Raw genomic sequence first — 17985 nt, forward strand, 5'->3', positions numbered from 1 at the left:
ATGGTCTGTTCTTGCAATTGAGTGGATCACATCCCACTGTTGACCCATGGGTCCCATATTCTGTGGAACATCTTAGTTGTGTCATGGAGTTGTGCTGTCAGTCTGTCCATTTCCAATGCTTCGTTGATTTTATGTTTCACTGTGGTGAGTGTCGGAAAGCGTTTGTTGGCCCATAATTCACCAATCGACCTGTGCGCTGCAAGGCAATGCGTGCTGCTGATTTGTTTTCATGTCTGGTCATTGTGTCGGTCTGGACAGTAGTAGGGCCCAGAGGTCCAGCGGGAATGGTTTCTCTAATTCTAGTTCAATTCGTTTTTAAATCTCTAGCCAAAATAGTTGTAGTTTGGGACAGGACCACCAGCAATGGAGATATGGGCCCTGTTCGCCATAGAATTTCTAACAGTCTGCCGCCGGGAGTTGTCCCATTTTGTGTAGTCTGTGGGGTGTGAGGTACCAATGGAAAGAGTGTCTTGTAGGCCTGTTCTTTATGTGTCACACAGATAATTTAGGTGCTTCCCATATATACCCCCAATCAGTTGGGTCATCTGGTGGACCAAGGTCTTGTTCCCAGGCTTGGATGTACGGCAATTTAAGTTGTGAAGTGTGTGTGTTAGGGATATGTACAGTGTGGAAATTTGTCCTTTGCATATGAGTGAGTCCATGCTTTGTCGTTCGAATGTTGTGGGTAGCCCTGTACCTACCTGTTTTACTGCTGGGTTATTTGCCAAGTTTCGCAATTGGAAAAAGCGAAAAAAAGCCTGTGGTTTGCAGTCCGTGCTTGTCTGGGAGGTCTGCGTATTTTAATGGTTGTGAGTTGCGGTAGAGATGCATATTATAAATATAATATGCATCTCTACCGCAACTCACAACCATTAAAATATGCAGACCGTACAGTAATATCTCGTTTTTCGTAGTTGCGAAAATGGCAAGCTATCTAGCCTGGCGGGAATAGTTTGTTGCGCAGTTTGGGTGTTCATGGTGAGCGGAATGATGTGAACTCCTATTTAATTTTGAGTCTGTCCCACAAGTCTAGGGAATGGGTCATCGCCGGCGAGGAGAACCCGTAGGGGCCCTAGGGGTCCACAAATATTGGGAGGAGTGTTCCCAGCCCAAAATAGCATGTACAAAGTCCACCCAGCGTTTCTGTACTGGTGGTGCGTGCCATTGCTGTAGTTGGGCTGCATGATAATAGTGCAGGAAGTTGGGTAATCCCAATCCTCAATGTGCTTAGGAACATCATTGTTACCCCCGTACTCTCGGTCTCCCACCTTTCCATATGAATGTGTCTATTGTCTTTTAAAGTCTGGGAGTCTGAATGGGATGAGAAGCGTCTGGAATAGATAGAGGAACCATGGCAGTAGGTTCCTCTTGATGGTGGTGACCCTCCCCAGCCACGAGATGCCCACTGAGTTCTACAGCAGCAAGTCTTCATGGGCCGTTTGGAGCAGTGGCATGTAGTTTAGTGTGTAAAGCTTTGTTAGGTTGGGCAGTATACGTATACAAAGGTAGGTGAGCGAAGACTGGACAGTGCAGAAGGGTAGGGTGCGCTGTATGTTACGTAGTTAATTTGTCTCAAATGCGATGGGTACTAGCTCGGATTTTGATTGTTATTGTATCCTGAGAGGTCTGCATATTTGTCTATTAGGGATAGTACCTGGGGTATGAAGGTGGTCAGATTTGCAAGTGTGAAGAGGAGATCATCGGCATACGCTGCTACCTTATATTCTGTTCCTAGCACCCGCAAGCCTGTAATATGCTGATTAAGGCGTATTGCCTGTGGAAGAGGCTCGAGGGATAGGTAGAAAAGAAGGGAGATTGGAAAGGTGGTGGCCTTTGTGTTTGGCAGTAATAGTCGGCCAGTCGGTGCAGCATATAGTGCTTGTAGCATGGTCATGAATTCTGATGGGAATTCAAGATGTCGCTGGACCTGGGGTAGGAATGGCCACAACAGGCGGTCAAATGGTTTTTCGGAGATCAGTGCCGTCGGTAAGCTATGGTGTTGGGCGTACCATACTGTGTCTATTGTTCGTCTCGTGTTGTCTGCTTCTTGTTTTTTTGGGATAAACCCTACTTGGTCTGGGTGAATGAGTCGTTCTAGGTATGGGTTCAGTCGGTTTGTGATTTTCTTTTGTGAGCAATTTGATCTCAGAATTTAATAAGGATATTGGGCGGTTGTGTCCTGGGTCTAGGTGGTCCTTTCCTGGTTTAGGTATCAGGCAGACGTCTCCCTGGTCACACCCACTCATCCATGTATCGTGTATGGATAAGCATGTAGTGCTTGTATAGGGGTATTTAATTCAGATTTAAAAAAAAAAAATGCATGTAGGCTGTGTGAATGCTAGTGTGTAGTTTTGCAGTGTCACATGCACACAGGCCTGCAGCCAGATATACAATGAGATGCCCAAAGTTATACACATATACTGTTTTATATAGCCACAAGTACATAGTCCCAGGCGCATAGCCACTCATTAGTCTTTAAGTTGCATACATACAGCCGAACACAGTCACAAGCAGACCGTAAGAAAGACACATACACAGTCAAAGGCAGACAGACTCTTACACACAAAATTACAGGCAGCCTCTCTCTCGCACACGCACACACTCCGTATAGACACAGTGTCATACACACACACACACACACTCTCTCAATATAGACAGTGTCATACACACACACACACACTCACACTCAATATAGACACAGTGTCATATACACACACTCAATATAGACAGAACGTGTCATACACACACACACACACTCGCACCGTTACAGGCAGTCATTCTCACACACACACTTACAAGCAGACAGTCAAGGCAGACCGTCACACACAGACAGCCACACACACAGTCACGGACAGACTGTCATAGGCACACAGTTACAGTCACACACACCCTTACAGGCAGTCATTTACACACACATTGTTGCAGGCAGTCTCTCTCTCGCGCACGCACACACCCCCACACCGTTACAGACTGTCACACACAGCCTCATACAGCTACACACACAGTTATAGGCAGTCACACACAGTTACAGACACACACTCCACACAGTAACAGGCATTTTTAGATTTTAGTAGCTCCCCATTCACAAAACTGCTTGGGGAAACCTATGTAATTTTCTCAAGCTGTTTTGTGAGTATGAAGCTACTGATAGGCTACGTGTGTCAGCTGATGACAGCCCATCAGTGGCGCTACTGTCTGAGACTTCCTGTTTCAAGTCTCGGACTGCGCTGAATGGTTGTGGGCAGAACGATTGGTTGTCAGATGCCACACTTTGGGGTTAAACTGCTCGTTAATGGGTTAACGAGACATTAATGATAAACATTACGATACAGCGATACACCTAGCACGAACAGGTCACGTTCGAGAGTAATTACACCCACAGGGTTATTCATTAAAGCAGGGGGAGGCAATCCATACATTGTAACAGAGTAAGACGCTGAAGTTCGTTTTCGTGCCCGTCCCATTATTTATCCATTTATTTAAAGTGAAGCTGTATGTTGCGGTAACCTGTTCGTGTTACGTATGGATGCTGCAGCTGCTGGTTGTATTTGTGCCTGTGTGTGTGTGTATTTGTTATAATGTGTGAGTATTGTGGTATTCAAACTGTGTTTTTTTTGTTTGTTTTTTTTGCCGCCTTTTGGATCAACAGCAAAAACATATGTGCAGAAGGCTGAACTTGATGGACGCAAGTCTCTTTTCAGCTATGTAACTATGTAACGATGTATTTGTGATATCCCTACTATTTACAAAGCATGGTCACACAAATGCACTTTGCCACATACACCTACAATGTCGTTAATTAAAGGCTGACCCTCAACACACGGTCGGATGTTATCGGATATCTGAAAAGGCTTTCCTGGGGGAGGCCCTCAGATTAACCCAGTCTGTTCGCATGCAGGGCAAAGGCACCTCCCATGCTGTAGGTTGCCAGTTGCCACCATTAGCTAGTGTCAATTCTCTGGAATCTGAATTTCAAATTTATCGCCGATGTGAAACACGACTGCTGAGGAGATTTTATTGTTCCAGTTTGAATTTCTGACCATTTCCTTTTAATGTAACCTCAGGCTGCATCAGTAAAATACAGGCCGCTCTCTGCCATAGTCAGAATTTGCAGACTAAAACCAACGTGGACCCCTTGTCCCAGGGTGACCGCTTGCAGGTTAATGACTAACCCAGCGTTTGTTGGTCCCCCACCCCCTGCTTCTGGGTGTTTGTGTGAGAGCGCCCCCTCCTCTCCTGCCCATACACAATAACTGCTGCGTTTAGCAGAAAAACAAGATGAGCCGATGACTTCAGTCGAGTCAGGGGGGATAAAAGCCGTGCGGGCCGCATGTCTAGTAATTACCACCATCACAAAATACTCGTCTGAGCAAGGATCTCGATTTTTCCTTTCATTCAGCTCGTACAGGCTCCCTCTCCTGGTGGTGATTAAACGAGTAGCAGGACCCAGAATACAGGTATTTATTATCTAGTCTCGGGAACGCTGTTTAATCCTTTGTTGGTGACTCACTTTAGATTGTAAGCTCATGAGCCTACTTGATAACACTAGATTAAGTCCAGGGGCCTGGTCCCCCATTTGTTCTGTACCAATAGATCTATATGTAGACAGATGATGCTTACCGATAGAATTCTGTTCCTACAACTCACTCGTAAAAGAAATTAAGTTGGTGAGCAAGGAATGCAGAGACAACCAAGTCCCCCCCAACATAGACCAACTCTCTGAAATGGCGATTCCCTCCAATCCCCGCGCTAGAGAGCTGGTTGTAGATCCGAGCAGTGTTTGTGCAGGTAAGTCGCTAAAGATCATTTGTAGTGCCGTCTATAACGTGGAAGTTTACAGCGCTGCAGGCAATGTTGGTGCTTTAATAAATATTAACGGTAAATATAGCAATCTTGGGGAAGTTCTGGATAATCTTCTATCTGTAAATGTGCACAATGGGTCTGAGTCGGATCCCTAACCGGAGAGAATGTGTCGGTCAAACTTGGTGTTTTAAAGGGACATCACCACCTTTTTTTTTCTTTCAGTTTTTTAACCCCTTAAGGACACAGGACATGTGTGACATGTCATGATTCCCTTTTATTCCAGAAGTTTGGTCCTTAAGGGGTTAATATTGAAGCCAAGGTAGATCTACATTGATGAAGGAAAATATGTACTTCATAGGATGCCTGTCATGTTATCCTATGTCTGGATAGTTTGCAAGTTTGCAGGCTGTCCGGATAACTGACCGTTACTGTTTGTTTCTCAGAACCAGTCGCTTATTGGTGATTTTTTTTTATTATCCAAACATATCTGTTCTACCCATGATCTCCATACAAAATGAGATGTATCCTTATACTACCTCTTTAAGTCCACCAACCACTACCATGGTGTTTGCTGATTGGCTATTTGTGTTGAGTGACTGCCCTTGTCTGATCCCCTGTCAATGGCAAAAACGACCAGCATGTTTGAATAATGCAAAGCTACTGCTGTACTGATTGCTGCCTGGAAACACAATATTTAAAGGGACACTCCAAGCACCCTTTTCAGTAAAGCATACCTCCCAACTTTCCCTATGTAGAAGGGACAGTCCCTATTTTGAGCCCAAACCTCTCTGTCCCTCTTTTCTATCTTACGGTCTTTCTTTAGAGCTCCATATTGTTGGTGTATAACAGACACATTACTGGGAGTATTATTGCTGTGGAGCTCTGTTATACACTCAGACAGGTTACTGGGAGTATTATTGATGTAGAGCTCTGTTATACACTCAGACACATTACTGGGAGTATTATTACTGTGGGGCTCTGTTATACACTCAGACACATTACTGGGAGTATTATTGCTGTGGGGCTCTGTTATACACTCAGACACATTACTGGGAGTATTATCGCTGTGGAGCTCTGTTATACACTCAGACACATTACTGGGAGTATTATTGCTGTGGGGCTCTGTTATACACTCAGACACATTACTGGGAGTATTATTACTGTGGAGCTCTGTTATACACTCAGACACATTACTGGGAGTATTATTGCCGTGGAGTTCTGTTATACACTCAGACACGTTACTGGGAGTATTATTGCTGTGGAGCTCTGTTATACACTCAGACATTACTGGGAGTATTATTGCTGTGGAGTTCTGTTATACACTCAGACACATTACTGGGAGTATTATTGCTGTGGAGCTCTGTTATACACTCAGACACATTACTGGGAGTATTATCGCTGTGGAGCTCTGTTATACACTCAGACACATTACTGGGAGTATTATTGCTGTGGGGCTCTGTTATACACTCAGACACATTACTGGGAGTATTATTGCTGTGGGGCTCTGTTATACACTCAGACACATTACTGGGAGTATTATTACTGTGGAGCTCTGTTATACACTCAGACACATTACTGGGAGTATTATTGCCGTGGAGTTCTGTTATACACTCAGACACGTTACTGGGAGTATTATTGCTGTGGAGCTCTGTTATACACTCAGACATTACTGGGAGTATTATTGCTGTGGAGTTCTGTTATACACTCAGACACATTACTGGGAGTATTATTGCTGTGGAGCTCTGTTATACACTCAGACACATTACTGGGAGTATTATTGCTGTGGGGCTCTGCTATACACTCAGACACATTACTGGGAGTATTATTGCTGTGGAGCTCTGTTATACACTCAGACACATTACTGGGAGTATTATTGTGTGGGGCTCTGTTATACACTCAGACACATTACTGGGAGTATTATTACTGTGGGGCTCTGAGTGTATAACAGAGCTCCACAGCAATAATACTCCCAGTAATGTGTCTGGTTGTATAACAGAGCTCCACAGCAATAATACTCCCAGTAATGTGTCTGGGTGTATAACAGAGCGCCACAGCAATAATACTCCCAGTAATGTATCTGAGTGTATAACAGAGCCCCACAGTAATAATACTCCCAGTAATGTATCTGAGTGTATAACAGAGCCCCACAGTAATAATACTCCCAGTAATGTGTCTGAGTGTATAACAGAGCTCCACAGCAATAATACTCCCAGTAATGTGTCTGAGTGTATAACAGAGCCCCACAGTAATAATACTCCCAGTAATGTGTCTGAGTGTATAACAGCGCTCCACAGCAATAATACTCCCAGTAATGTGTCTGAGTGTATAACAGAGCTCCACAGTAATAATATTCCCAGTAATGTGTCTTTAAACTGCAATAAATGTGTTTAGAAATCAGTCTGTGTAAATAAGATACATTGTATTAAATTACTAACAATTTGCACAAATAAAATGTATTAGAAAGTCACCTCAGAACAGCCCTGTCCCTGGTCACAACCCTAAAATTAAAGTATCTGTCTTTGTGACATTTTGTGAGTTATGTGAAGGGTTTCTGAGTATTTTCGTCAAACTATTTTGAAGCAATTTGACAAAACCCGTGGTTTCCCCTTCACTCCTATGACAGCCCTAATTTCCCTACTATACGTTCAAACTATTTCTACTGGTTAGCAGACTTTCCCGGTATCAATTGCTTTTAAGGGGACATTTTAAGCATCAAAGCTACTTGGTCTTATCGTGTCGGATCGGGTGCATAGAGCGTGTCCCTGCACTCTGACATGTGTAAACATTGCAGTCTCTGAGTACAGGAATGTTTACATTTGTCGGAGTGTCTGTCAGAATAAACGCTAATTATTCTTCTCATGGAGAAGCATTGGCTCTTGCTGCGCACGCACCACGAGTACTTATTGCTTTTCTGAGAAGCATTGAATTGGCAGAAATCATTAGACTGACGAGACTGGGACTGCGGTGGAGAAACGTTGATTTTGATTTATTTGAATCATTTTTTTTTTTTTTTTTTTTTTACATTTCCAAAGAGAACATTTTACCTGAATTTAAATCTTGAAATGAGCGCTTGAACATCCTCTCTATTTGCCTTCCTTTTAACACATTGATACAGGAGAAGAGATTCCCAAGCTGGGGATTGGCAAATCGATAAAAACTATAGAAACCGGTCCTATAGCATCCAAGCACCATAATCACAATGTAACAAGCAGTGATAATACTAGAACCGCAATGTGTCAGCTCTGCTGCCAAGCCCCTGTTTCCCCTGTAAAACCCATTGTAGGTTTCATTCTTGTTTTTCTATAAACCTTGTTACCTGTGCAATCCCCTCTCCCGGCTCCGCCCCTTCTGTACCTTCGTACACCTGTCTAGCAGAATATACCGTATATACACATTTAGTTTAAATAGCGTCTCTTTCTGGGACTTCCTGCTTTCTCTTTCAGTGCTTTGCAGAATTGTAAGATGTGATCGTTCACCTTTCTCTTTTTCTCTTTGTCTGCTGTGCCCTCTCGGACATTTGTGGGTCTGCTGCCTTCACTCTGTGTCACAGAGCAGCTTCCAAACGCCATGCCCACTTACCCAGGTATGTATGGAACGCTACCTGTACGCAGGTTAACAGGATCCTAGCTACATTCTCAAAATAACACTGGATATTCCAGGATTTCTTGCTCCAAGAGCTTGCAATCTACCTCTTTTCTGTGCTCAGTGATTTGTGTTTGTGAAGTGGGTAAACTTTACGTATACCTGTATATTGGCGTGTGTTTGCTTAGCACCCTGTGTTTGTTTGCAGTTGAAAATCAGGACTGTCTGGTTATTGTCTCAGAACTCTGTGAAGCATGGCGCTCTGTCTCCTGACCCTTAATTATAGAAATCTCCCGGGAACTGGTGACAAATGAATTGTATGGGGAGATGTATTTTACACGGTCCTTGTACCCGTAGTTTGCCAGACGCCTTGCACTCTATCTATTGCTATTTAAAAATAATTAAACTTTATCGAGTCTCTGCTCCATACCATGTGCTAACACAACATTAACGCCATAACTACTACACCTCAACGTAGTGCTTATGGTATCAAAGTGCTCTGTCTCCCGGCCATGGTAAGTGGACAGGCCATTTGCAATAGGGTTTCATTACTTACCTGAGGTCTACCGGACACTGTGACAGACCCCGGTAAGTTGTGAACACATTTGCAAATGGTTTTAATACTTACCCTTAGTTCCCATATCCATATTGTCGCTTTCTGCAGAGTGTTCAATCCCCAGAATCCTTTTGCAATTTGTTTCAGCAAAAATTTAATTTTACCACTCTTCTAAAAAGATGCTCGCTCAGCCCCACTGCTAACAGAAGAAGTGCTTTGCACATATTTGACTACAATTCCCACAATCCTGGAAGGTTATGGTTTTTAATAACTTGAGAGCTACAGTTCTCCCTATGCATAGTACAATTTCCTACGGCATTTTGCTTTCTTTGCACCTGTTTAGGTTATATTGTTTTGGGAGAACAAAAATGTAGAAATAAAGATTTTCTGTTCTCTGGGGTTGGTGTTTTAATATTTCCCAGGTCTTCCGTAATGTTTAATTCAGTGTTGTGTTTGTGTGTGTGTGTGTTCTCAATGTACTGACTGTCCATGACAGGTACTTTGCTCATGTCCCACCTTCAAAGAATTATTTGTTGGCCACCAACTTGCAGAAGAAAAATGATATTCTTGTCAATCCTAAATGTAATGTTTTTGCTTTTTATTATCTGTTTATTATAATGTTATGACCGTTTTATTACTCTTGGACTGATCTCAAAAGTGCCCAGAGTTATTTATTTAGAATTGGAATTAAAACGCAGAACTACTTGTAAGTTACCAAAATCACACAAATCTGAGAACGTCTCTGGGAAACAGAAGCCCTATCCCAACCTAAACCTGCTGAAAATATCACAATGTGTCACTGCAGAGTAGATCATAAAAAAAACCAAAATGAACAAACCCTTTGCTTCGATTATTATTTTTTATCTTGTGGTGTCCTGTTGATTCTTGGACCATGGGTGTTCTTTATAGGTGGGACGTCATCATTTGTTCGATGTGTTATATGTTGGTCAACTAACCTGTGTCTGTCTTTCTCTTAAACATCCCTCCTGCTGCTGTCTTACGTTCCTACCAGCCCTATCTCAGCCTGGTAAGATGTGACTGTCCGTCTGTCTTGCACGTGTTTTTAACCAATTCTGTGTTTTTTATTCTCTCTGTTATAGCTTTACTAGATGTGTTATAGCTTTCGCACTGTAAAACTGTAACGTTTTTGCATGTACTTGGCAGTGAATGGCTTCTCAGGGACATCGATCGAGAAATAGGTGGACCGATTAATGTGTTTTTTCTAATCTCATTGTCATGCACCGCACCTAGACAATTGATAATTGGCATTTTGGGTTGATTACAGTAGTGGTGGAGACCACAACACCACTTTTTTTTTTTTTTTAAATGGACAAAATTCTCATGTTGAATTTAAAAAGTAAAAAATAATAAATTAATAAAATAAAATGTGTGTGTTTTAAAATATTCTTGACTTCCAAATGACTTTTTTGGTGAGTTTCAGCTGGTTATTAACGGACCACTCGAGTACTTCAGTCTAGTTTGTGATAATTTATAAACCAATAAATCAATCCAGATTTCAATAGAACTTTTTTTATCACTGGAGGCAGAAGCACCCCAGTTCTTTTATATTGCAACAAATTGACATATAAAATATTAACCAAGACAAGTGGCCCAGCTACCATATACCTTCTATACAATATACCAAGTAGTATTTTTTTATAAAATTATTTTCTAATGTAGTGTTCCTTTAATGTCAGAGGAAGGACTATATGCCTGTGAATAACATATACGGTTGGGCAGTTGTGTGTGTACATGGGGACCTACAAAGGTCCAATGAAATAATTTGTGGCCTTCTAGACACCAATCGGATTTTAGCTAGCACACCCTTATTATTCTACACATTGTATTGGTGATCGCTGTTTTGAAAAGTATAGAAACCGTTTTAAATTTTTTCATTATTCCTAACTTTTAGGAGACGTTTGTTGCCTTCTGACGCTCTCTGTCCATGTGTCCGATGATACCTTCATGTTTGAGCAGCTTGGGTGCAGTTATACTACTAAAACACGTTCGTTGAACTCACTGCGGACTAGCCAAATGAAACCACTTATCATTTCAGTTGCTATAGTGATACGTGAATCTCAGCGTTTAGAGTTTTCGAACGTCTTTTCAAATTAAAGCTACTATTCTGTAAATAAATAAAACATGTAGAGTTTGTTGTGTTGCTTCTGATCTATAATAATCTGATCTATATAAAGGTTGCGTTAGTCCTGCGATACAGGCCATTTTTGCTGTTAGTTGGTTCTGTTCGCTGTATACAGTGCGTGACCCTGCAACCCATTAGCTGCAGCCGAATGAAAAATGGCTGCTGGTGACATGCAGGCGGTGGCGTTTTATAAAGCCTGGTGTTTTAAGGGAACACTGCAAGCACTATAACCACTGCAGTGAGCCATAGTGTTCATGGTGCTAGGATTGCCCTGGTGCCCCCTACCTCCTTTTCCCCATTGTAAGCAAACAGTTTTTTAATCGTTTTTTTTTTTTTTTTTTCTTTTTACCTGGAATCCGCTGACGCCGACGGACACCAGATATGAAGTCAAATCATAAAAAAAACTTTTGAATACTTGCAGTGGGGTGTCCGTTAACTCCTGACACTATAACCACTAGAATGAGCTGCAGTGATCACACGGTTTAGAGAGTTCCTTTACGTTTGGTATATGGAACCTAGAGTTTCAAAGTAAGTTGCGAAAAAAAAAATTAAAAAAAAATAAAAAAAATTCTGGAACAAGGAGACCTCCATGCCGTTTTTCTCACGTATCTAGGTGCTTTTTATTTTCAGATTATTCTTTGTAAGTACAAGTCCTTTATTTCATGCCATTATGCCTTTTTCGCACTAGTTTTAGGCTATGGACTCTTGTAGTCATTTTTTTTATTTGCAACTTACTTTCTTCCTGTCGAATTGTTGAGTCCTATACTCCCCGGTGGAATGTCTCTGTGGGTGTAATGCTTCTATATTCAGCCGAGATAAAGTGTTTGTATTCTATAACCCATCCCATCAAATAAGTATTTGGCTAGAAACATAAAATGTGACGGCAGATAAGAACCATTCTGCCCATCTAGTCGGCTACTGTGTTTAGTAAACATGATTAACTAAAATGATTGATTTTTACAGGCGAATCTTTAGGTAGAGATTATTGGAAGTAGAAATTAATTCTGATGGTCTTAGCAGTTTTAACTCTAGCCACGTACGTGTGTGATGTCTGTCTGACGTTTACTCCATTTGCTTTACAAGTAGCTTTTAGTGACCTCGAGCGTGCAGTGTTACTGCCCAGTGGTTTGGCACGTTCTAGACCAATGCTATTCTATAAAATCAATATCCTTGGAACACCTGTGGCGTCAAAGCTAATTTAATTTATTGCGAATAATTCTGTAAAGACATGTTGCCACCAAGTAGAACACTTTGTATCAGATTAAAGGTATCGAAGGCCCAGAGTTTATTTTCATTTTGAAAGGTATAGACCAGGATTCCAGGATGCCGTGACCTTGTGCTTCTCCAGCAAGAATCACTTGAAGATTCGGGTCGGGTACCTCGGCGTTTAAGTAGAATGGACCTGGCTGAAAGCTCCCATGATTATTTGTTCCTTCCCCACCCGCCAATCAGTCTATACCTAGGTTTGACTGACAATGATGAGCAGGAGAACCGTTCTGCTGATCCAGTCTTTTTTTTTTTTTTCATCTCCAATTTTACTTCATCTTCTGTAGTGTTGCTGATGTGAAACCAGCATGTTGGAGTTATTGAGGAGGAGGAGGAGCCGAGAGCAGGAGAAAGGCAAACCCCAACCTTGCAAATAAATATATAATTTATCTTTTCAAATCATTCTGTAATTTTTACTGTCCTATGAGCTGTTCTAGCTTGTTATAAGATGAAATGCCATGACCGGTTCATTTTAAAGCAGTTCAAGTTAAGCCCGTAGCAGTGGAAAACGCATGGTCTTTTTAATTTGCACTGGAAACCAAACTGTTACTTTAAATGTCAAATCGCTTGCTGCCAAGGTTAAAGGACTTTGTCCTGTGTTTCAGTTGAGTTTAGTTCAGAATTCTAGCAGTGACACGTGTTTTTAAAAGAATTCAAAGAATGCATCGAGCAGTAGGATAGATTGAGCACATACCTTTTTTTTTTTTTTTTTTTTTAATTTATGTAAAACATTTTTTTTTTTTTTTTACACATCCTCCTTTTTCTTTGGTTTTTCAGTCGACCTTTTCATAATCCTTCAAAACAATTACAGGGTGTTTGTAAACGTAAAGCCCACAGCAACGGTTTTCAGATAATTATTTAAGATGTGCATTTGTCCTGTGTGGTTTTGACTCCCTGCGCGTTTTACCTGCAAACTTCATTTTGTAGATAAAAATGCTATTGGATATTTATTGCCAAATTTCAACTGAGCTTTTTCCAGTTTGTTTTGTCAATCTGATTTCTCTGTGTTTCAATGACACTTTCACTACATGACTCCAACCTGATTGGCTGGCATGCACGGGTGTGTGGCAATTGGTGTAATTTTTAATTTTATTTTAGCCATTCAAGAAAGAGAAGCAAAGGCTAAAATAAAAGTTTAATAAAACTATTTTTTTTGTTATAAACACCATGACTACTGCAGCTCACTGTTTGGGGTTATTGTGCTATAAACCTATGCATAGTGTCCCACAGTTTTAAGTCTGGGCTTTGGAACAGTTTAATTAAAACCAGGAATCTCCCCAACACACAGAAACGGCCCCCTCATTAGCTGCAAGGATAAACTGAAACTGCTCTTTGGACAGCAGTGATAGTTTGAAACGAGGAAAACTGGCCTAGAAATGTTGATATATGTAAAAAAGAAAAAAACTTCATTTAAAACAAAACAGAATTGTGTTGAGGGCAGGAGTAGTAAATTGAAAAATAAAAGCATGTGTCCTTATACTCACATTTACAGGAGCATTACATTTTTTTGCTGAGAAGTGTTTCGTGCTACAGTCCCCACAAAGCATGCCATTATAATCAGCTTGATGTACTGGGGAGGACGAGCCCTCCTAGGTGTCCTGATAATGGCTTATCTAGATTAATAACATGGATATGATGGACTACCATATGTAAGATATAAGCAATATGTCTGTAGGTCATGGCATAGGGGGCATGATCTCACCATGGCTATTGATGGATCTTGTTAGAAAATGTTAACTTCAATCTGCTTCAGATTAATAGGAATGAGCACTCACGTCCGGGTGCATTCTGTGTTTAAGGTCTAATCAATATGGCCGAACAAGTGGTAAAGTGTATTATGATAATCAGTGCTTAAAAGGAGGAAAAGTGATCACTTTAATAGCATGATATGAATGTATGGATCGATCATTTCATGGATGTATGAAGTATAAAAGACATTCAGTACATGGTAAAAAAAAAAACAGTAAATCATACATTTAGATAAAATTCGTTCTTGGAAATGCACTCACATGATTTTGAGCTCCCTGGCTCACAGTGATGGCATTGGTTATATAAATCCTTGTCTATAATACACACCATTCATTAAAATTCGAGAAAACTCTGAAGGTTGGTAAAACTAATCTATTTATTAAAATATTAAATATAAAACTAAAACCCTCCACCGATGCACGCCCCCCCCCCCAAGTGTCCAATATCTTGCGCTAGAATTGGTTGTTTAAATGTCTGCCAAAAAACATTTATTTATTTATACCAAGTTTATAGTACCAATATGACCTCTACGGTCCTTGTGCTTCAAAATTTGTTACTCTGTGAGCTGTAGTGGTTATAGTGCTTTCTTTTTTGTGTGTTTCGATTCATGGAATATTTGAATCCTATTTCTAGAAAGCGTGAGTGACCGTGCGTTATGACCATTTTTTTATGTGCGAAGAACTCAATCCGTATGAAAATGAATGAATACTTGTTAAGCTGCGCTATGCACCGTAAATTATACAATGTGTGTTATGCCGTGGTGCTACGTGTGCACATTAATCAACTGTCTGAGCAGACAGACTGGTTTCCCTCCTTTTAAACAGATTGCAGAGGTTGTATTTTTTTTTGTAGGGAAGGGTTTGGATAATAAATTTAACTCCAAAAGACTAAATTCTAAGTATTCACAGGCATGGTAATTGAGGTTGTAAACAGAAGTATGTCTCAAAGTTCAGCTTTTTTTACAAGCTCCTTGCTGTTTATAAAGATTCTAGACCCCTTCCCCAACCCAAAAAAAGTTGAAGCAAATTCGGAGAGCAATTGGATACATGAAAGGGGTCTGTATCCCTTTAAATGACCGGGTGACAGAGTATTTTTGGTAGCTGGTCTTAAGCTGTGTCACTTTGGTTACCTGGATTAACCTGCTGGGCTCCAGCTGAAAATAAAGAAATGAGGGGGTCATTCTGAAAGCATTATTTATATTTCTAAAGCGCCAACAAGTTCCGCAGCGCTGTACCATGGGTGGACTAACAGACACGTATTTGTAACCAGACAAATTGGATACAGAGGAAAAGAGGGATTGAGCTCAATGAGTTTACATGCTAGAGGACATCACATGAGAAAGGGTTAACACACGTTAGAGGTGATATAACCCCACCCCCAATCATTTTCATTCAGTCCCAGAGGGCTAAAGATCTTGGAGGTCTGTTGCAGATACATTAAAATATAGATGTCATAAACTGGTTAGCCAGTACGAAGGGTTAAAACAGACTTTTACTATTTAATGCTTTCCTGATTAATGGAAAATTGGAATACCAACCTGTGCACCAACCTGTGTTCCTAACGCTATAGTGTCCTAGTTTGACGTATTTTAGCACATTCCTCTGTTTTTAATTTATTCCAGCATTGAAACTCCCTCGGCAGAGTCTGCGCTCCTGACCACTCTTCCCGTGACATCGTTTTGCTCTTTTGATGATGCTCAATGCAGTGCTCCTCTTAGAGTGCTGTACATGCATATAGACGCATTTAATTAAATCCTTTTCTATGAGCTGTAACATCACATGACTGCGTTGGTCGTTCCCGAGGGAGCGCCTCTAGTGGCTGTCAGGAAGACTGCCACTAGAGATGTTTCACCCCTTAAGGACCAAACTTCTGGAATAAAAGGGAATCATGACATGTCACACATGTCGTGTCATTAAGGGGTTAAATGGTCACTCCACTACCCAAATACAAAATAACACAATCACTGTTTAGACGATATACCCCAAATGACCATGTGTATGCTTTTAATTATGCATTCATTGAAGTTATATCTAAAATAGCTTGTAAAAGCTGCAGTTCTCTTATCTGCAGCCTTTGTAAGCCCTCCCCTTATAACCCCGCCCAGACTTTCTGTGGCTGTCCAATCACAGGCTTCCCAATGCAGCTCAATGAGAAGTCTTTGCAAGGCAGGTGCTCTGGGCAATTGCTGCCTCTAAATTTTATCTCCACTGAGCTAACCAACCAGAAAGTAATGCGCATTAGGTCTCCCCCGCCGGCGGCCACACATGCGCATTCAGTATCCCCCCGCAGGCGGCCGCACATGCGCATTCGGATGAGCGTGGGCGGACCCGAAACCACCGCCGAGGGACATCTGCGGGGATCTCAGGTAAGTCACTTAAGGGGTTTTCAGGGAGGGAGAGGGTACCTGCAGTGCAACAGTTTTCCTGGCACTGGAGTGCCCCTTTAATAAAAAGAAAATGCACAATTAAATGCATGCCTGTTTTCAGTGGACTATATCTACTAAACATTGATTTAAAAAAAAATATATATATTTTTTGTGTGCCTTGTTAGTGCAGTAGGTAGTGAGTGCGTCAGTCTCACAAAACAGATTTTGGGGGATTTTTTTTATTTTAATGTCCATTTAAGCCTTCAGCTCTTTTAGTGTTTTAGTTCCATCACTTTTTCAGGCTCTCAAGGGGTTAAAAATATTACAGATCTATTTTGTGGTATAGTCCCTCCTTCTGAGGGGTGCAAAGCTCACGTCCTAAAAATCTTATTATCCCAGATCTTGCTTGTTTCCCAAGGAGTCACTAGGACAATGTCAGCGGTCATTAGTGTTTGGGCCTTTCCCAAGTTTTTGTATTTCAGTTCCCACAGTCTACTTTACCCTCTTAAAATAAAAACGTTGTACCTTTTTGCTAATTCTTGACTCTTACCACTCCATGGTAGCTCGAGTAAACCTCAAACTGTGCCAAATCCAGTTTCCTCACCCCCAATCCAGAGTCTCTAGATTTCCAAGAGGAATCTTTCACCTGTATTTTAGATTAATGTTTAACTTTTGTTGAAGACTCTTGGATTGTGCAAAAACAAAAATGTAACGTTCAGTTTTCTCTAAATAGTATGGATCAAACTGTAGGCTAATTGTCAATAACCCATAACCACCCTCTGAGATATCATTATCTGTTCACGTAGTGAGATTGATTCCCAGGACCTCCACGGCGAAAGTTTAAAAAAAATAAAGGATATATTTTTAGAGGGACTCTGATTAACATGAAGTTTCACTTTTACTTGGTTTATGATTGAATCTATATTTTGTGCTTGCTGAACAGCAGGCAGTGATCTAGATTATCAGAAATTATAAAAGTAGAAATGTTGGCACACCCTGCATTGGGGGGGTCACGCTTGCACCTCACCTTGCATCCTCTACAATGAGCCCCGAGAGCAAATCTGTTTACAGAATTTGGTAAACTAGGATAGTGAAAAGGATTTACTGCACCGATCCAGATCACTAGAAAATGATGCTTTAAATTTGGCTGCTGTGAATCTTCTAGTTGGCTTCTAGTGCAGACGTGATGTTAGACCCCCACCGTGTGCTTCCGGACATTAGAAAATGTTACTTGGATTTGGACACAAACGGAGCATCCGATCAGGAAGAGACCAGATACATTCTGTGACAGTGACAATAAACTGGTTATTAACGTCACGCTTCAACTCTAGACTGACCTTACAAATCCACACAGCATTCTTTTCGTATTTTCTAGTTAAAGTGAAATTATCATTATCAAGTGGAGATATTCATTTGTTTAATCTACCAACACGAACGTGTTAATTGTTAGGAATTCTTAGTGAATTTTTCCTAGAAGGTGATTAGAATTTACGGTGAAGTTGTGCCAGAAACACTGTCTTA

General features: G+C 41.1%; 1 protein-coding gene across 9 annotated transcripts in view; it reads left to right on the forward strand.

Annotated features, from left to right (window-relative positions):
- The window catches only part of ARHGEF11 (Rho guanine nucleotide exchange factor 11), a 143331-nt gene that overhangs the window by 59048 nt on the left and 66298 nt on the right, over positions 1 to 17985 (forward strand). For 7 of the 9 annotated variants that reach the window (XM_063439680.1, XM_063439675.1, XM_063439683.1 and 4 more), the window contains exons 2-3: positions 8354 to 8386; positions 9954 to 9968. The exons of 1 other annotated variant lie outside the window; for it this stretch is intronic. In XM_063439680.1, coding sequence (XP_063295750.1) covers positions 8354 to 8386; positions 9954 to 9968 — 48 coding nt within the window. The remainder of the gene's footprint in view (positions 1 to 8353; positions 8387 to 9953; positions 9969 to 17985) is intronic. One more of the 9 variants, XM_063439678.1, reaches the window with a different exon arrangement.

The sequence above is a fragment of the Pelobates fuscus genome, chromosome 13 (assembly GCF_036172605.1).
Source record: "Pelobates fuscus isolate aPelFus1 chromosome 13, aPelFus1.pri, whole genome shotgun sequence".
Taxonomy (NCBI): Eukaryota; Metazoa; Chordata; class Amphibia; order Anura; family Pelobatidae; genus Pelobates; species Pelobates fuscus.